Source organism: Pipistrellus kuhlii, unplaced genomic scaffold (genome assembly GCF_014108245.1).
Source record: "Pipistrellus kuhlii isolate mPipKuh1 unplaced genomic scaffold, mPipKuh1.p scaffold_m20_p_3, whole genome shotgun sequence".
In the NCBI taxonomy this organism is placed as follows: domain Eukaryota; kingdom Metazoa; phylum Chordata; class Mammalia; order Chiroptera; family Vespertilionidae; genus Pipistrellus; species Pipistrellus kuhlii.
Genome location: NW_023425529.1, coordinates 59,361,703 through 59,382,852, shown reverse-complemented (window position 1 = coordinate 59,382,852; position 21,150 = coordinate 59,361,703). Strand labels below are relative to the sequence as shown.

General features: G+C 40.2%; 1 protein-coding gene across 5 annotated transcripts in view; it reads left to right on the top strand.

Annotated features, from left to right (window-relative positions):
• The window catches only part of PTPRR (protein tyrosine phosphatase receptor type R), a 249,062-nt gene that overhangs the window by 160,091 nt on the left and 67,821 nt on the right, over positions 1 to 21,150 (top strand). For all 5 annotated transcript variants that reach the window (XM_036459014.2, XM_036459016.2, XM_036459013.2 and 2 more), the window contains exon 6: positions 1,153 to 1,415. In XM_036459014.2, coding sequence (XP_036314907.1) covers positions 1,153 to 1,415 — 263 coding nt within the window. The remainder of the gene's footprint in view (positions 1 to 1,152; positions 1,416 to 21,150) is intronic.

Genomic DNA, 21,150 nt, shown 5'->3' with positions numbered 1-21,150 from the left:
TTTAGGTGCTGGATCCCAGGAACTAAGCAGGGAGCTCAGTGAGATGCATATGTCATCAGTGCTGTCATTGCAGATGATGGGTTAAGTCAGCTCTTCATGTGAATGACTAATCCAGTCACTTCCTTGAACAGACTTGAAGAAGCACAAGGACATCTAGTTCCCAGCAGGAAATGTAGTGTAGAGTCAGCACTGAGATAAGAGGAATAGTATCAAATTGATATTTTGTACACCTTAAACATATACAGTGTTGTATGTCAATTCAATCTCAGTAAAACTAGGAAAATAATTTAATTTAAATAAAAATAAATGAGTAAAACTTTAAAAGAAAAGAGAAAAATGGACCTATAAAAAGGGAAGCCTGAGGATAGGAAAGACAAACTTTGCTCACTCACGTGATGGTCCATTGGGTGTCTCAGCAAAGTCAGTCCAGTTCTTTCATAAGTTTAAGAGTAAAGATCCTGCCACTTCTGAGTTCTATTAACTGTTCCAGATAGAGCTCTGAGGATGGAAGAGCACAATATTTTTTTCCTACATACCTTAAAAATTAAATGGGGCAAAGGGTAAGAAAAAATATACTGGCTGTCCAAATTATTCTTTGATAGATGCCCTAAATTTAACTATTTCGAGATCCTCAAGCTAACATATGACCAAAGCAGATATTTACCAACATAGGAAATTATGGATTAGAGAATAACTATACTCTGATTAATGTTTCGCAAGACTTTCTTCTTACATGTTGCATTGGATGCAGGTCTCTGTTTCTGTAAATGTCATAAACTCATACTTCACGCTTATGCCTTCTATAAATCTTCCATTTCAGTCATTTTAATTAAACGCTTACCTATGATCAAACAGCTGACACTTTAATATCATTAGCCAAATTTACTTTTAATACTAGTTGGGGAATACATTTATGTGCAGATATATTTCACATGTTTGTGCACCATAACTACAAATACCAAGTATATTCTTTTGAGAAAAATCTCAATACCACAAACCTGAGAAACCATCCCAGAAGTCTTTGCTTACTTGTATGATCATTAAACTTTGATTGTTAACTTTGGTTTGTCTTCTAGGTTGGGGTGGAAGAGATCATACTTTGTTGTTGATTGTGAAAAATGTGACAGCAGCCCTTTCTATCTCCTTCTATAGATTCTCTACAGATTAAAGGAAAAGTTTCAGCTTTCTTTGAGACAAGATAAAGAGAAAAATCAGGAGATCCACCTGTCACCCCTCGCTTTACAGCCAGCACAGACTGAGGCAAAGACAGTCAACAGCATGGTCCAGCCTGAGCAGGCGCCGAAGATACTGAGTGTGGTCGTGGACCCTCAAGGTCGATACGCTCCTGAGATCAAAGCTACCACCTCTGTCTGCCCTTCTCCTTTCAAAATGAAACCCATCGGACTTCAAGAGAGGTAAGACCTTTTTCTGTGTCCCCCACGTGTTGATTTTTTTTTTTAAGAGTACTCGCCAACAAAAAAGGATAGAACTAGAGATTATTGGCATAGTAAGTACCATCTCTTATATCAAATGGACACCAGGAAGACCAAAGGGTCTTGGCTTTGATTCCGGTGAAGGGCATGTACCTCTGTTGCAGGCTCCTCCCCGGTCTGGGGCCTGGTCGGGGCTTGTGCAGGAGGCAGCCAATCCATGTGTTTCTCTCACATCGATGTTTCTCTCTGTCTTTCCCTCTTCCACTTTCTCTAAAAAAATCAATGGGAAAATATCCTCGAGTGAGGATTCAAAATAAAAAATAAAAAAATAACAATGAATGAGTTGAAAAGAAAAGGATTGGTTACAGTGAGCTCCGAAGTACTTAAAGGGAAAACACTTTGACTTCATAATGGAAGGAAAATGGAGAGCAATCAAGTCATTCTTTCTACCCTGTTTCCCCGAAAATAAAACAGTGTCTTATATTAATTTTGCTCCCAAAGATGCGCTAGGTCTTATTTTCAGGGGATGTCTTATTTTTCCATGAAGAATATGGTACACATTTATTGTTAAATGAAAATAAAGGAAATTTATTACCTGTATACGGTACGGTAGTATGGTAGTTGTCAACACAAACCAAACAACTGTGAATCCTACAGTATCAAGAATTTACTCATTTATTCAATGACAATCATGTCATCATCTTCTGGAAAATCATCATAACAATCCAATTCCTGAATTTCCTGGTGAATTTCTTGTGACTCCATTTCTTTCAGAATCAGTGGACCAAATCTCTCATGTTTAGCCTAGGGGGGGCCTTATTTTCGGGGGTAGGGAGAATGCCTTATATTATTCTCAGAAGGAAACCTGTAAATAGGTCTTATTTTCAGGGAAACACGGTACCTCCTCCCCCCAAACATTTGATGGATTCTTCATGCATCGGGGTACCATTCCCTTGCTTGAATACCACTAACTTGCTGTCTGGGTGGCAGTCTGGAAAGGCAGACAGGATGGAACTTTTTCCTGAAGCACCGGAAGTCGGGAGAACTGGAATTGGGACCCAGCTCTGTCATTTCTAGATTGAGTGGCTTCATGAGCCATTCACTTATCTGGGCCTCATTTTCTTCTGTAACACGAGGGGGTTAAACTTGACTGCTTTGGTCCTCACGTTCTTTCACGCTTGTTACCCAAATTAATTTTAAGCATTTATGTGTTGTTGTTGTTTTTCAAAAAGAAACCTTGAAGCAGCATCTGAGCATCAGTAGTGTACCAAGGGCAAGGGGGCGGAAAAGATCTGCTCAGATGCAGGCCATAAGGGGGTCGTTTTCTAGAGATGATTTAAAGATGATTATAAAACTGACTAAAAGTCTGACTAATTTTTATTGTCATCATGTGGCACCAATTCTAAGCAAGGTCAGTGATTAAATACTCTAGGGAGTACTTCTTCCTGGCATCCTGCCCTTTGTCAGCCACTGCTGGACATGTTGGGATTCCAAGGAGCATAAGGTTAAATATCTGTTTATTCATTTAAATGAAATGAATGTTCAATAAAGGAGAGTACCGGCATGGTCTCTTACTCATGTTTGTGGTCTACGGAGGAGACTTAAGCAGAGCAATTGTGTAATCTATAACTAAATGGATTCCCTGCCCCTGGTCTTCACAGTCTCCTGCATCCCCACCCGTGGCCTCCCTCCCCCTTCCCACCTCAAGCAGGAGAGAGCCAGTGATTCTGTCTACAGAAGCTCCAGATTATTCCCTCCCAATTGTCATAACCGACTCCATCAATTTCCTTCTCCATTTTCAACTGTCCCCTAGCTGCTAAAGCTATCCCCCCACATAGAAACAGGTTCTTTTTTGTATCAAAAAAGCTCCCTTAACACAATGCCTCCTCTGGTTGTTATCTTTCTCCCCTTCTCCAAATGGGTCTTAAATGAGCAGAGTATATTTGTTGCTTCATTGGTCTTCAAACTTCCATCGTCACTATTTCTCTCACATGTTTGCCAAGTTTGCCAACGGACTAATCACAGAGCACATTTCATGTTCACATCTAGTGTTAAACTGTCTCTCCCTTTGGCCTCCAAGAGATTATTTTTTGGTACTTGGTTGGCTACTTTTAGGCTCCCATGCAGACTCTTTTCTCTCCATAACTTCAGAGTTTCATCAAAGAAGTAGATTGAGCTGGAGGTACTTCTTTAGGGAACATTCAAGTCAAAGGTATTAAGAGAAGAGGTGGTTGTGGTTGGATTACCTAGGGAGGAGAGAAGAGGTGCGAAGGTGAGACATGGAGTGAGGAATAGAAAAGGAATATGCAGAAGGAAATTCAAGCATCACCTTCTCTTGAAAGCCATTCCAAGCTTCCTCTAGCTTCTTCCCTTCGTTCTCTAGCTCACCTTACTGACACCAATTCAGCTCTCTCCTCTGTTCCCCTCTGCTCTAGTCTTATAACCCTGTGTGCAGACAGTGTTTAACTTCTCGGGTGTAGGTAAAGTTTTCATTTGTAGTGTCCTACTCCCTATACTCTTAAGGGTACATACATGATTTAATTGTCTTTTTGTGTCTTACATGTAGAATATAATTCCTGAAAAGCAGAATTCCTAGAAGTAAATGCTTTAAGGAATGAATGAATGAATATTATAATGAATAATTCTCAGGTCACCTTTCACTTGTAATAGGGAAACACTTTGCTTATTACAACATCTCTTCCTCATCTACTCTCACCCTATTTTTCTACCATAATTCTCTGTCAAGATAGTGTAATGAGTTTTAAGAATGATACAATATGAAGAATATACAGTGTTTTATGGAGTCAGAAAACTTTTCTGAGAGTTTAAAGCCGTAAAACTTAATTTATGCTTATGTACCTTTAAAATATCTTTGTGTTTTACAGTCCTCCACCTTCCTATCCTGGAGTAAAATACTAATCCTCTGTTCTGGCTCCATTAAAATCACCACGAGGCCATAAAGTTTACATTACGAGTCATTTGTCTCAAAATCTTTTGGGTCATACCATATAAATCTCTCATCCCTGATTAGAAGAATCCATTATTCTAATAAGGTTAAGGGACTGTCTGACTGTCTGACCAGTAGTTATGACATGCACTGACCACCCGGGAAGACACTCAATGCAGGAGCTGCCAAGTTGCGGTGACTTGGCAGTGGTGGTTCTCAGGTAATGTACCCCAAAACCAGAGAGGAGGGAGCCAGTTCCAGGGTGTATCACCCGAGAACTTCCCTCTTGCAATCCGGGTCTCCTCCAGAGAACTGGTTTTGGCCTTATCCCCATAGGCCAGGCCGAGGGACCACACTTGCTAGAGGGACCCCACTCACTCTGCAGACACCCTTCAAGCTACAGTGCTGCCCCAAGTGCAGCTGGCCAGGGAAGTTGGCTCCAGGGCATTTCCATTCCATCTCGCCCAGTCCCACCTCACTGTCCACCTTCTAATTAATTTATTTTCAATGTGCATGAATCCATGCACCAGGGCACTATTTATTAATAATAAAATATGATTTTAAATTAAAAATAAAATTTAAAATATATAAAGCCAAATGCCTATGCTTAACTAGTACAAAGTATATAACCTGGAAATTATGAAGATTAAAGAAGCATAAGGTGAGAGACATAGTAGTTTCCTCTTTTTTTCTCCCTACTTCCAACTAGTCACTAAATCACATTGATCCTTGCTCCTCAGATGTTCTCATTAATATCTCTTTTTGTAACCATTACCCTGGACTAAGATCCCACTATTTCATATTTGAATCATTTTGCCTTACGATTGTAAAAATGATATCAGGATGAATATGTTTCATATTTCACATATATTATTTTCTTTTATCTTATCTGCCTGATCTAATTCTCTTGTCTCCCTGAGTTATCTTGCTATGACAATACTTGCATTGTTACGTTGCTCTACAAAAAATCTCATAGCCCCCTTTTGCCTGCAGAATAAGGCACAAACTCTCTTGTTGGGCCTGATCATTCTCTCCAAACCTGCTAGCCACTATCCCATCAAAATAAACCTTCCCTTCCGTCTGCTCTCTTCCCCGCAGTGTGCTATGTTCCTGCCCACATTTGCACCTTTGTTCACCTGGTCCCTCTTCCTTCTCCTCTTATCTCTAGCCTCCAGATCCCAACATGAAACTATCTTTAGCCACCACCATTACACCTACTGTGCCCACAGCGATTTTAACACGTCTGCATCCTCACATATGCCATTCCTGCAGCAGTGGTTTTAGTTAAAGAATAATTCACAAAGGATCTGAAACTGGTTTTTGAGTGGTGTGACTGTCCCTTCACCAGCTTGTGAGAATCTCAAGATACTCAGGTGCCTCCCATGATGCCTGTAATTGCGGTACATAGTTCCTCGAGGTGCATCACCCGAGAACTGCCCTCTTACAACCTGGGACCCCTTGGGAGAGTTGGTTTCGGCTTTATCCCCACTTGAAAAAATATTACAGAGTGGATTACTTAATTAATTAATGTTCCTTTACATCTTGGGATCTCATATGTTTCTAAAGAAACTTCCACAATCCAAGCCAGCATGGGTCAATGGTTGAGTGTCCACCTATGAGGCAGGAGGTCACGGTTTGATTCCCAGTAATAGCACATGTTCCATCCCCAGTAGAGGGTGTGCAAGAGGCAGCCAATCAATGACTCATCATTGATGTTTCTATCTCTTTCTCCCTTTTCCGTCCTCTCTGAAATCAGTAAAAATTATATTTGAAGAAACTCCCATAAGAACAAATAGCCTAATGATAAATTACTGAGCTGAGTCTCTGTGCTAATATAACTTCTGATGTTTACTAAATAAGTGACTCAACATGTTAAGTCATTCCTTAATTATCAAAATAAGTATGATAATATCTGTCTTACCTTTTTAAAAAAAAAAAAAAAAAGCATCCCATTAAGTCAACAATCAAAATAAAATGGTGCGGTGGCTTTCAGAAGGAAAGAAAAATCTAGCATTCTTTTTGGTTTTCTTCTATGCTCCCATTCCTGGCACAGCTCTTGTGACAGTTAAGCCAGGCAGCCACTGCCTAAGAAATAAATATGCTCTAGCTTCTTAAGCTGTACTGTAATATGGTTTATTTTGTTATCTATCCACAAGTTTCGTGCAAATGATACATAGCACCCAGGTAGGTAGTATTCAAGGTTTCCTTGGGGATTACAACCTGGCTAAGCCTGGGAGATTCCTCTCAGAGCTAGAAAGATGTCTGCAGTGGTGGAGGCAATGAAACTCAGTCTCAGAGAAAATGTTGAGTATCCTATACCTAAACTCAAAGCCTTTGTTCACTAGTATTTCCTCCGGGCCTGGTCGAACCTCCTGACTTCTGCCCCTGTGCTCCCGAGCAGAAAAACATTTCAGTGTTCAAGAGTTGGACGTAGAGGGTACTGGCCTCCAATGGAAGATATAAGAAAGGGAAAGAAGAGAGAACGGATACACCTGAATATCTTGGTACAAAGTATGCAAAAATACTCAGAGATTATAATCTGTACTCATGAAATAGACCCATAGTGATAATGAATTCAACTCCCTCATTTTCGGTCAAGTGACACTGAGACCTAGACGCTGCTCTCTTGGGCCTTAGGAGAGGTTCCCTGACAGCAGAGCCTGAGACAAGGGCTCTTGTCCAAGCAATCTGTGGAGAGGACGCTCTCAGGAGAAACCCGAGGGAAAGTAGGGGAAGCAGACAGAGGAGAAACCGAGTGAAGAGGTGGTTTCAGCTGATGTCGGGCCCCAATCTGATCAAGCAGGGAGCGTGGACAGGAGTGGCACTTCATGAACAGGTGTTGCACCGTAAGCCAAACAGACTGGGCCTCTGAGCCCCATGCCAGTCAACCATTGACTTCAGGCCATCCTGAGGAAGGTGGAGGCGTAACTTCCTAGGATCTCTGGACTAGGCCACTCCATCAGCTGAGTTGCTTCTCCAGAGAGGTGGCCACAGTGTGCCACTCACAGCCAATGCTCCCAGCCTCGGGAGAGGGGAGGTATGGCCACCAGCCTAAGAAAGGTGATCTGGACAGGGCACCAACAGCATCACTACATTTGCCAAAGGTTTCAACACTAGTTACAACAGAGCTGAGTGTTTACTTCAGGTTTCCTCGGTCATTTTTTTCAATTACAGTTTGCATTCCAATATAGTTCTGTATTAGTGTACAGCACAGTGGTTAGACATCATGTACTTTACAAAGTGTTCCCGTGGTATTTCTAGTATCCACCTGGCCCCATACATAGTTATTACAATGTTATTGACTATATTCACTATGCTGTAATTTATATATATGTGACTATTCCGTAGCTACCAATTTGTGCTTCTTCATCCCTTCACCTTTCCCCCCAATCTTTCAAGGCTGTTATACATGTACCATGTTGCCTCCTTCAGATAAATACTATTTGTTCTCATGGAACCTATGACCCAGCACTATGGAACACAGTCTGTCAACCATGACTCATTTTCTCTATCTATATTATCACCATATGGGGATAATATAGATAACAAACAACCATTGAAAGTCAATCCTAACGTAACTCCAAGTAATGTGACTAAAAATAACAATGCAATGAGATTGTGGACCCTTTGCAGGCATTATCTCATTTAACCCTCATATTATTATTATTATTATTATTATTATTATTATCCCTTCCTTACAGAGAGGAAATTAATGCTCAGAGGTTAAGTCACTGCCCAAATAACCTAATAATAAGTCACTGGAGGTTGCAAGAGGGACAAGTAGAATTTGAACCCAAGCAGCCTGGTTCCAGAGGCTGTGCTACGAGGCAAGGATGCCTTGGGGTGAGGTGAGCACATATTCTGTGAGAAATAAGTACAAAGTAGATTATAAATCAATGTCTCCGGTAAGTAGGTATATTATAGAGTGTCACACTATAATTTTTCTTAGCAAATTTCATGCTTGTCTTTCAGGATGTTTTTCAGATTCTAAGTCAAGTAAAATGCAATTTGTGCAGCAGATTCAAAACACTCAAGTGGATAGATAACCATTTCAATGCCAGTCTAGAAGCTCGCCATCAGTCTTGGGTTTTCTTCCATCGGTGCTTTCCCATTCTAGAGGCCCAGTGGTAACACAACATAAAAGACCAAGGCGATGGCAAACATAGATATAGAAAAGAAGCCAAACTGAGAGGGAGACATGAGGCAACAATCCAGAAAAGTCAAGCCAAAAACTGTCCTCAGGGGCTGTGGCAGGGGAGGGTGCTCTATTGTTCAAGCTGTCTCAGTAATAACGGAGCTCATTTCACTGTGTGCGTGGTGAACGGTGGACGTGGGAGGGCACATGTCTGTGCGCCTCCACATGCTGCTGCCCGTGCAGTGGGAAGAGAAGGAAAAATAACAAAAGCTAACATATTGACCGGTAACCTACCACATGCCAACCATGGTGCTAATGTGTTATCTCATACACTCTTCACAACACCCCTTGAAGCAAATACTATTTTTATGCCCTTTTTGCAGATTAGCTAACAGAAACATGGAGAGATTGAATAACACGTCTGGTATCACAAAGGAAATAAAGAAAGAGTTAGAGATTCAAATATGGGCAATCTGGCTACAAAATCTGCACATGACCACTATGTTCTACTTCTTCCTCGATGATACAGATGATAAAACTCTTAAGTTTCTTTTGTTTTTATGGTCATATCCTTATAAAATGCTTTTATAGGGATGTTCAGCATTAGGGAGGCATAGAAGACATGCACAGGCCCTTCATTAACGGTGCTGACCAAGCTGATTCTCTCTTGATTGGTTGGCTAGACACGATTGCCTTTTTATGTAGGTAGGCTGAAGTTCTGAAAGGTCAGAAAAAAACATTAAAGTGTTCCTTATTAAAAACAATAACACTGGGCCTGAATGTGGTGACTCAGTGGTTGAGCATCGATCTATGAACTAGGAGGTCGCAGTTCAATTCCCGGTCAGGGCACAAACCCAGGGTGCAGGCTCATTCTTAAGTAGGGGTGTGTAGGAGGCAGCCCATCAATGATTCTCTCTCATCATTGATGTTTCTATCTCTCTCTCCCTCCCTCCTCTCTGAAGTTGATAATATATATATATATATATATATATATATATATATACACACACACACACACACACACACACACACACACAAAACAGTTTACACTGGGATTAAGGAAATGGAGGCAAAAGTTTTGAAATCTGCCTAAAAATTCATGACAAGGCATGAGACAAAAGGTAATAGTGGTTAATGAAAGAAATGATAGTAGGTACAACCTAAGGAACATAGAACAGATGCCAAATTCATATTTTTAAGGAACTGAGAATAGTAGAGTTCTTCCTAGAAAAGTAAAAATTAACCATCACTTGTTGCCAAGCACTGACCTGGCTTCTCTCCAAGCTGCAATCTTGGGCCTTTGTGGCTAAGTCCCAACAGTGTAGACGTGGAGGTGGATCTAATAGTAATCTACTGACTTTCTTTTTCTTTTTCATGGCTCCGCAGAATAATAAGAGTCAGTCCCATTGGGTTCTCTTTCTGCTGTATCTCCCAGCAGACCCATCACACAGGCTGCCTCATCCTGAGATACAAACAGAAAGGACTTCTCAGCATGCCCATCCTTCAACATTCATTAACTTGAACCTGATCCTGAACACTGGCCTTCAGATTTACTAGGTGGTCTTCCTTTCCACTCACAATATGGGGTGGAGGGGCAAAACCCAATGACTCTCTAGAATTCTTATGGCTATTCTGTAGGGTTGGTGTTTCTATAAAGTTCTCCTTGTCCTGACCCTAAAAAGAGGTTGTTGCAGTATAATTTTAGAGGCTCATGTGTGCTGATTCCCCTACTCATGTTCAAATTAGAGCTTCGCCGTGAAGAGGACTAAAAGCCATGTTTTCTAAAATGAGATTTCAAGTCTTACTGAGGGGACCAGGTCTTGATGTACAAGTTGACAGAATTAGGTGAAATGGCCTTTTTTTGTAGAAGCATTTTAATCAGGGCAGGGGCGGACAATTCCCAGAGTGCACTTTGCATCTTTTTTGAGAGAGAGCAGCTCCGAATCTGAGCTACTGTGTCAGGAGACTTTACCTTGCAGACAGAGACATTTAACCTTTGAAGTTATTTGAAATGTGTCATAAAATTACAGCTCAGGGTCGCACTATGATTTTATGGACTCCTTGAACATGGTTCTTCCATGACATTAGGCACCACTCTGCTCTCATCGGATTTTCCCAGCTATTAATACATGACCTCTATAGCAAAACGGAGAAAAATCACAGCTCACCCATGGCAAGTGACTTTAGCAAAATTTTTATTTTTGAACTGATGGGTTTATTTGTTGTTTTGGGATTGTTGTTGTTGTCCACCTATTATCACTGCTAAAGTGTCATTTTCATTTAGCAATGATAAATGATTTGGGGGGGTGGGGAGGGCTCTGTTCTCAGATATAATCTGAGCCAACCTGGAGGAGTCCTGATGCTGTACTATGCGGAAACAGTGCCCTCTAGTGGACAACTGCATGTTGAAGCAGTTAGTCTCATCTAGGGAAAAGGAAAAAGGAAGCAGGATCTAGGGGTGTTTTTTTTGTTGTTGTTGGTTTTTTGTTTGTTTGTTTGTTTGTTTTTTTAAGAAATCCATAATAACTTCAATGTCCCCTCAGGCAGGTGAGGTATAATCTATTTTGACAGGTACTTTAGGAAAAGGTCTCTGAGAAGTGATAAAAGAGCTGTAACTTACGATATAACGTATAGGTGTCAACACTTTCAAACATAATGTGCTTTCTTAACAATGCTTATCATCCAGTCATTTCATTTTTCATTTCATCCACAAATAATTTTAAGGACAATGTGTCAAGTGAAATTATTATTGCCTAATATGTCTTATAATATATAAATCCTCTTATTTAGGAGTCAATGTTTTTTTTTCCTTAAATCAGATTTAAATATGAGCCTCAATAATTCTTCCTTTCCAGGCCCAGCCTGGCTGGATTTTTTTATTTCCTCCTTTTCCTTCTTGATTCTTATTTCCAGACATTGTAGTGTCTGTAGCACAATGCCTGACACATGCTACATGGTTCATTAATATTTGTTAAATCTCAATATAAGAAAAGGGACATGTCCTTTTTCAAGTTAGGTTAATTTTATAGAAATAAATGCCTTAAACACACACACTTCACCTCCCTATTGCTCCACAGGCAGAAGCCCCTGTTGCCTGCCTCCTTAGCCTTTGAGCCCTCTCATTGCATGTCCTGGTCTTACCGAGTCCTCATTCCCCTGCTCTGAGTATGATCTCTTCATTGACTTGTTTTACTCTAGTTATGTTTCATTTCCTGCTGAATTTTGGTTCCAAAGTTAGTATCTCTATAAAGAGAGTCCTCGGGGTTACGTTTGACTCGACATACGTCATTTCATGGTTACATCACCATCTATTATTTATTTATTTTTTAAAAAAGAGTTCCATCATTTTGACACATGTACATATGTGCCTTATTTCTTTTTTATTATTATTGTTTATTTACCACAAATAAAGGTCAGGAATTGTTATCTTTCTTTTAATTTTTTTTTACCGTTTCACTTCATTACTGCTGCTGTGTATATGCTGCATGTGAGTGACATAGGTGCTTATGTAGGTGGGTTCCAACTTACTGCGAAAATCGCAATGTTGTGTCGTAGGAATGGATCTCTGAAGTAATCCGAGGACCTACTGTCTATAAAAGGTTAATAGGCTAAGTGTCCCTTCATCTGTCTGACCAGTCGCTATGATGTGCACTGACCACCAGGGACAGATGCTCAGTGCAGGAGCTGCCGTGACACACACTGGCCATTTAAAAAAATAAAATAAAAAATAAAAAAAACAGCACTGCCATGACATGCACTGGCCATTTATAAAGAAAACAGCACCGACAAAACAACATTCGACTCCCCCCAAGTGGGTCACAGGCCAGTATTGAAGAGAGATAGGAACCAACTCACACACAGGCCCCAGCCACCACCCTGGAGCAACAGCCCGCCAATGCTGCTGAGACTCCATGGTGCAAAATGTGGCCCACAGCCCAGCCTGGAAACAGTCGCTGTGGGCACTGGGTAATGACATCACATAGCAACACCTGACTTCCTCTCCCTAGCAACTAGACTCCTTGGAGTTTCTTCAGCCCAGGAACACCACTTGCTTTATAGCCAGGTGCAAACATTTCATACTTTAACCAAATGTCTGTGAAGCATTTTTCCGTGCCTCATCTCATTTGATCCTCACAGAAGTCCTGAAGTAGGTAGATAGGAGACTCGGTAGAATCCTATTTTCTTTTCATTAGCCCAATAACAGAGATTTACAAAGTTTAGAAACTTGACCCGACTGAAAAGAAGTAAGAAATGGTAGAACTTGAAAATGACTTCAGGTTTTCTCACTGCACAGAATATAGTCAAACTGCTACCATAAAATATTTTACCCTTTGTTCTTCCTGTGTGATCTACAATAACAATCTGCTTTGTATTTATATTTACTGCTGTGTTGCTGACAATTACATGAAAGAAAAGTGGCGGTGCTTCACTGGGCTGGAAAAAGTTTAGCTAAATCAGAAAGCACGTCTAATTAAGCAAATATATATATCGCTGGCACCAATTGCATGTGTGTGTTTCAATCTGTCATTGTCAATCATGAATTTTGTTGACTCTTCTATTATAGAGAAAGGGCGAATAACAATATTAAAATATTTCTTCTAATTAATTTCCTTTCAATGTGTACGAATTCATGCACTGAGACACTGGTTTGTTAATAAATTCCCATCCTTCTGATGGAATCCTTAGTCTACATAAGGAGTCTGAGAAACAAATGGGAATTTTAAGCTTAAATTTTTTTATTTTTTATTTTTATTGAATTTATTGGGATGACATGGTCATTAAAAGTATACAGGTTTCAGGTGCACAGGTCTACAACACATCATCTGCACACTGTGTTATGTGTTCACTACCCCAAGTCAAGTCGCCGTCTATCACTGTTTATCCTCTCTATACCCTCCCCCACTTCCCCCATCCCAATCTCCTCCCAACAATCACTACACTGTTGTCTGTGTCCATTAGTTCTTTCTCTTTTATTTTTTATTTTCTGCTCAATCCATCTACCTAACCCCTGCCCTGACAGCTGTAAACCTGCTTTCTATCTACAAGTCTGTCTCTATTTTGCTTGTTATATAGTTTAATTTGTTCGTTAGAGTCCACGTATCAGTGAAATAATATGATACTTGTCTTTCTCTGACTGGCTTTATTCATTTAGTGTAATGCTCTCCAGGTCTAGCCATGCTGTAGCAAAGGATAAAATTTCCTTCTTTTTTCCACCTGAGTAGTATTTCATTGTGTAAATGTATCACAGGTTTTTTTTTATCCACTCATCTACTTCATGGGCACTTGGGCTACTTCCAAATCTTGACTACTGTCAATAATGCTGCAATCAATATAGGAGTACATATATTCTACTTTAATCAGTAATGTCAGTAAAATTGATTAAGTGATAAATGACCTATGAGAGTGAATACATTAAAAGTATGGCAAAAACCTATTATAGTCTGAAGGCGTGAATACACCTTAACTGTGGATTCTTAGCCATGTGAGTCTCTGATAGACACTCAACACTGAGGAAAAATATGTTGCTTTTTCCATTCAGTTACTTCTCTCTTTTTCCAAATCTGAACTGCTCCTTAAATTTCTTTCCCCATCCTATCTTCTCTCTGTGTCTCTCTTTGCCTCTCTCTCTCTCTCTCTCTCTCTCTCTCTCTCTCTCACACACACACACACACACACACACACACACACACACACAGCTGCCTAAGAGCTCATCTCTATTCTCTGTTTCCTGGCTTCCTAGTTCCACACATGTACTGGGGGTTCTTTAACTATTAGGTAAATAATGCAGCATAAGCCTTGCTCCTCAGTATTAGCCTCTCATCTATTTTAACTCTGAAATTTCCATTTAGTTCTAGAAAACTTCTGACTTGCCATTTCATTCCTGGAATTTCTTCAGCCTCTTTAAGTGACCAATGAGTTATTTTAGTCCATGGTCTGTCTGCTCCTGTTCAAGTGTAAGTCTTGTAAAATTAAAGAGATGAATCCAGAACTTGTTGTTACAGAGCAAATATGCATCAAGGCAAGTTGTGCAGCTGAACGGTCCCTTGTTTGTGAAATAATGGTTTATACATCTAGACAGAGGTCCCAAATGAGATCGCAGATTTCTCCAGGAGAGGCAAGATTTCTCCACCTTGGAACATTCTCTATCCTTATCCTTCTCTTCATTTTCCTATTACACTTTTAAAATTTAACCTTTTTAAAAATTATATTTTAATGATTTTTAGAGAGGAAAGGAAAGAAAGGTGGAAACATCAACGATGAGAGAGAATCATTGTTTGGCTGCCTCCTGCATGCCCCACACTGGGGATCGAGTAAAACCTTGGCATATCCCTGACTAGGAATTCACTATGACCTTCTGGTTCATAAGTTGATGCTCAACCGCTGAGCCGCACCAGTGGGGCAAAATTTAACCTTTTTTTTTTTTTTTTTTTTTTTTTTTTTTAATTATCATGAAACTCCTGCAGAGGAAGGAGTCTTCCAACCAACGTTTTGATCCAGATGACTCTATAATGTTGGCTGTTGTAGCAGTGGCTTGATTTGCCATCATTGTTTTGTGGAAGACAGTTACTCTGCTTTGTAAACCAGACTTTAAAGTAAATCTCAACTTCAAGTGTGTTTTATTTTCCATTTTATCCACATAATTCATGGATGTTAAGTGTATTGAGGGCAGATATTAATAGAAAAATTCATATAAACAATTCCTATTCTGGCCAGAAGCTATGTAGGGGAGGGGCTCAGATATTGGAGCAGTTCAGGGTATAGTTAGTGCATTTCCAGTTGAATGGGTGAGAACCAAAGAATGCAGAGAGAAAGTATTGTGTATACAAGGCATGGGGGCAGGAAGTGCTCATGTATTTTGTTATGTGGGCAGATTGAGTCCAAGGGCTTGGTTGATAGAGATGTTGGAAGCATGTGCGCAGAGATATCATCAGAGTCATTAACTACCTTATTAAATGTAAAATCCTTGCAAGCAATGAATGACATGCTCTGCAAATAGAGGTGGTGATGGGAAGGTTTCTAATTTCTAATCTACCACATGTGGCCTGCAGGGGGTGCTCGGAAGCAGCAGTATGCCCTGTGACAGAAGTCCCCAAACTTGGCTTTATGGCCTCTTCAGCCACACCAGTGACACCCTTCCCGCATTCCCACTCACTCGGCAGCAGTGGTTGTGGTGGGCATGATGAAGTCTCAAAGTAGGTGGTGTGACATATTCTTGAAGAAGTCACACATACTAAACTGGAGAGGAACCTCAGGGCAGTGGTTCTGCAACCTGATTTCACATTTTACTCTTCTAGGGAAACTTTGTAACATTTCTAGATATTCTGCTAGTTAGAAACTTTTTAGGTAGAAATTTTTTTTCCTATCTAGATAGAATTTGTAGACAGAAAATGTCCTAGAGTCAAATCCAGAATGTTTGCTTCAGTAGCTCTGGCAGAGTTGAGGAGATAGCTATAGCTATAGATCTATACATATGATAGATATACATCAAAATACACATATACACTTAAATGCACGTATTTAAATATGTGTGTCTAAATGCCCATGTATATTCAAATATACTTCAGTTACTGTGTATTTCTATTACTGTATTTAAATTACTCCTGTTGATGAAGCACAGCCCTAGTGGTCTTGGCCCCTGTCCCAACAATGTTCCTGGAACCAGGCAGCTCGGGGCAGAGCCTCTGATGGAAGCAATGTCCTTCCCCTTGTTGGAAGCAGAGCTCTGAAACTGAAACAAGCCATTGATGGCAAAGCTGGAAACTTATCCACTGATTGTCCGAAACCAGTTTCACTTTGCGCCTCACGCCAAGCCACAGCTCTGACCTTCTCACACAACACTGGCTCCAGGAACTGCACTTATTACTAACATTATTAGGATCACAGGATGTGAGTGTCAGAAGATGCCCTCCTTAGTGTTTTACTAAAGCAGGAGCTGAGGCAAAGGTAACTGACTCATTCACAAAGACCTGCAAATCTTATGGGAACCACCTGCCAGGACTGGGTTATTCCACCCTAAAATCATAGCTAGCTTCATGGCTAGCTAGAGATTATCACACAGGTTGCTTTAAATTTGTGGTTTTCCACTGTGCCCCCTGGGCCTTGGAGAAGAGATGGGCTGATGGGTCCTGGGCCTTTCTTGTCCTCCTCAATGAGCCCAACTCTGTGTATGCTTGTTCTGCTTATTAGCCTTGCAGGAAAGGGTTTCTTTTCTTTCTTACCCAAGAGCCACAGTTTTGGAGAGTTTGAAGATCATCCACGTAATTGCTTCCTGGAACAGACTGTTTGGGATAAACCACTCTGGGAGGAACCAGAGACCTGAGGGAGATGCAGGCCCCATAATGTCCTGGTACATGCGTCTTTCTCCTGCTGTGGCAGTTCTGGGCACGTCATGTCCATTGCCAGTTTGGGCACGTCATGTCCATTGCCAATGAGACTCTTACAGTCTGATTCCTCTGTTATTGATGCAGCGATATGGCTACGACATATTTTCCCACTTAAAGCTGTCCTCTGTGCCCTGACTGATTATGCTGAATATAAATAAAAAAATAATTCCTTAAAAAGCTATTGCTTACTCTCAGATACATTTCTCATTGGCCACCTTGAAGGCCTGATCACAGTACAAGAGATAACTTCTATTATAAACTTGTTTATAAATTTTTATTTTATAATTCTTTACAGATTAACTCTGATACTTATGTATCATTTATGCCTAGAAGTTAATTATTCTAGTTTTTTTGTCCTTTTAGTTATCCTAATTTTTTATTAATTTTTTTTATTTTAGGGAGAGAAAAATATCAATTTGTTGTTCAACACTGATGCATTGATGTTGATTGATTCTTGTATAATATATTCCCTGACTGGGGATCAAACCCATAACCTTTATGTACGGGGACAATGCTCTAGCCAACTGAGCCACCTGGCCAGGGCTCTTTGAAGCCATTCCAGAGTTGTGTTTTTGCTTACTGTTATAACTAGAGTCTTTCCAATTTGAAAGTAGTACAGTGTTTTAATGTTCACAGAGAAAGCAATAGTTGTTCAGCAAAAAAAAAAACAACAAAAAAAAAAACAAACCTCTGGGTAGGAGGACCCTATCAGAGCATTTTTATTTTTTTAGAGGCAGTCAAAGTTAGTACCCACAACTTAGTTTCATCCTTCTATGACAACCTGGGATCTCTTAAAGTTTATGAAACTATTTCCAGATTTCGTCTTCCGCTATCCTGCAGTCTGAGAGTCATATATGATCATGTCTACATCAGTTAGTATGTGACATTCTTAATACTTGGTAGGAACTTTAACATATTCTTTCCACCAAAAGCTCACTCTACCCACCTCTATTTCTTCTCCAACCCCTTCCCTGTTATTTCAAAATCTTGAAAAGAATGGAAAGGGGGTAATGAAAATAAGTAGGAAGGAATGTATTTTTATAATGTAGTCTTTCCCATAACAATAATAACAGTTAACACTTATCAAACACTTACTGCATTCCAGGCTCTGTCCCAAATGCTTTGCATGTGTAGCTCAAAACATTCCTCCTATTATCTTCAGTTTGACAAGAGAGAAAACCATGGCCCCGAGAGGTTGTGTCACTTCTCAGGGTCACCTAGCTGTGGGCGCCATGAAAGAAATATGGGTGGTCTGGCTACAGACCCCAAGCTGTCAACCACTCACTGAACATACATTCCTAGAGCCTGAAATTGCTGCCCAAATTTGAAGCTGGTTTTTCCTTAAAATGCCCTGTTTACAGGCACATGATAGATATTAGTTGCATTGAATTGGATTTTTATGACATTTTCTTCAATTAAGTTGGCTAAAATATCAATGAAAAGACAAATTAGACTTTTCTAAAGAAGAGGCATCATTTCTTACTGGGCTTGGGTCTCCTGATCAGTCTCCTATATGGTTATGTTGAAACACACCTGGCATCACATGATCACACCTGTATGATCATGTCTGCATGAGAAGCAGTACTATTTTTTAATTTTTTTATCTTTATTGTTGAAAGTATTACAGATGTCTCCCCACCCACTGATCCCTTCTAGCCTGCACTTGCCCCTGCCCCAGGCCCACATTATTGTCTGTGTCCATGTGCTATGCATATATGCATACAAGTTCTTTGGTTGATCTCTTCCCACCCACCCCCATCCACCCTTGCCTTCCCTATGAGATTCAACCGTCTGTTCCATAGAGAAGCAATACTATTTGACTATAGTTTCCTATATGAGCTTAGAAAGGCACTAAAGCCCTAGTTGATTTTCTCAGTGGTTAGAGCATCGGCCTGCAGACTGAAGTGTCCTGTGTTTGATTAAGATCAAGGGCATATGCCCAGGTTGCAGGCTCCATCCCTGGTCCTGGTCAGGGCACATGAGGGAGGCAACAAATCGATGTGTTTCTCTCACATCAATGTTTCTCTCTCTGTCTCATCTCTCCCTTCCACTCTCTCTAAAAATCAATGGGGAAATATTCTCAGGTGAGAATTAACAAAAAAAAAAGAAAAGAAAAGAAGGGCACTAGAAAATCCCTCCCTTAGGAGAGAGACAAACTCATTGAATTTACCTTCAGCCAAGGTTTTGCTGGAGCTCTTCAAGGATGAATCCATGCATTCTAGAGCTTAACAAATAGTTTAGAAATAAAGTCATAATTTCACTCATCTGTCTCATAGAGTTAGAATTTAACCTTTAACACATTTAAAGTTTCAAAACAGTTGGTAAGGGGAACAATAAATAGATTAAGGGCTGTTTTGTCATTATTCTAAAAGAAATAATCACCTTATTCTGAATGCTTTTCATTCTGTTTCCCCCATTTTCTCTGCTCTGTTAAAACCATGGTACAACAGGGACATTGTCAGTGCATATAAGCTCACTAAGGACTACTGGTACTTTATCCCCCAGTACTGGGACCCCTAATCAGTAACTGCGGAATTTGAATTTTTTCCACATTCTGCATTTTTGATGACAGAAGCACAACGACATAATACACTGGAAAAAAAGGCCTTAGATTTCCGGACTAAAATATAGCTGCTTTTCCTAGATTTGGTGGATAATTTTACTCCATTGTGCCTTATTTATTCTTAGTAGAGCTTGAGAGGATTGTTTTCAGGATAATGTCAGGGTAATTGTTCAAAACTGAGCTATGGGCCAACCCAAGGGCATTCTCCTGGGAACAGTGCAGCTAAAATATACACAAGCGCTCTCCTCTTATCAAAAATATCTATCCTTAAACATAAAGATAAACGAGGAACATTTTTGACGTGGGATAAAAATAACAAAATAAATCTTTGACCAAATGCTTTATGTGGTCTTAGTGCATAGTTAGATGGCAAAATAAATTGTGTCCCCAGGCCCTGTCTCTTCAGACTTTTAATAGGATGACATATAAGAAGGCCTCTGCACACCGGGAAGGGGTGCCCTCTACACCCTTTCTTTCTCAGGAAGATAGCATTGGCAATGAGGCAATACAAAACACTGGTTAATAGGACACCTCAATGTTTCCTCGGCCCTTATTAAACTTTTTTTTTTAATTATAATGAACAACACAAATAATACATTCTTTTCTCTCTTTTTTTTTAGGGTATTTCTTTTTTTAAAAAAAATATATATATTTTATTGATTTTTTACAGAGAGGAAGGGAGAGGAATAGAGAGTTAGAAACCTTGATGAGAGAGAAACATCGATCAGCTGCCTCCTGCACACCCCCTACTGGGGATGTGCCTGCAACGAAGTACATGTCCTTGACCGGAATCGGACCTGGGACTCTTCAGTATGCAGGCCAACGCTCTATCCACTGAGCCAAACCGATTAGGGCAAATAATACGTACTTATTGCAGACATTTGGAAAGTATATTTAAGCCAAAGCAAAAACATAGAAATATTTTGTAGTCAATCCCACCACTATCAGCATGTTGTGTGTATCCCTCCAGACTATGTACTCTCATCTTCGCACACGACACCCAGAGTAACTGCTGATGACGGTGACAGCAGTGGTGGCCACAGCAGCAGGACCAGGCTTCCACGGTAGTTCCAACAGTAGCATAACCGTGGGAACTACTGACCGAAAGTCAGACACAGCAGTAACAAGAGAATTCAAAACCACAATAAACGTAACTGCAGAACAGGCTGCAGTCCTTGAGGCAGCTGGACCGCAAGTGTCTTAGCAGCAGCAGCAGAACAGTAATAGGACTCACATGCCAGTTATGTAGCGTGGTGTGTGCTGAGGACTGTTTTAAGTGCTTTACATGTAGATCTCAATCCTCAAAAACACGAATAAAGTGTTCTAGTTGTACCCCCATTTTACAAATGAGGAAATTGATGGACATGCAGGTTAAGTAACTTGCCCAAGATCACGTAGACCTAAGGGGCAGAGCCTGAGTTTGAACCCCAGGCTGTCTGGCTCCTTACTCCATGCTTAACCACTACACTGGGAGGAATGGCTCCTCATACAGTATGAGGAGTGTTTACAATTTATATGTACTTATATAGTGAATGAGTGAATTGTGAGAGGGATTCTGAAATTGGAAGAATAGAATAAGAGCATACGAAATAACTTTCTTAAAACGTCTCATAAATAAAACGGTCATTTATAATTTTCAGTTTAAGGGACTTTCAAAGATAGTATATTTTGCAAATGTTTTTGCTCTC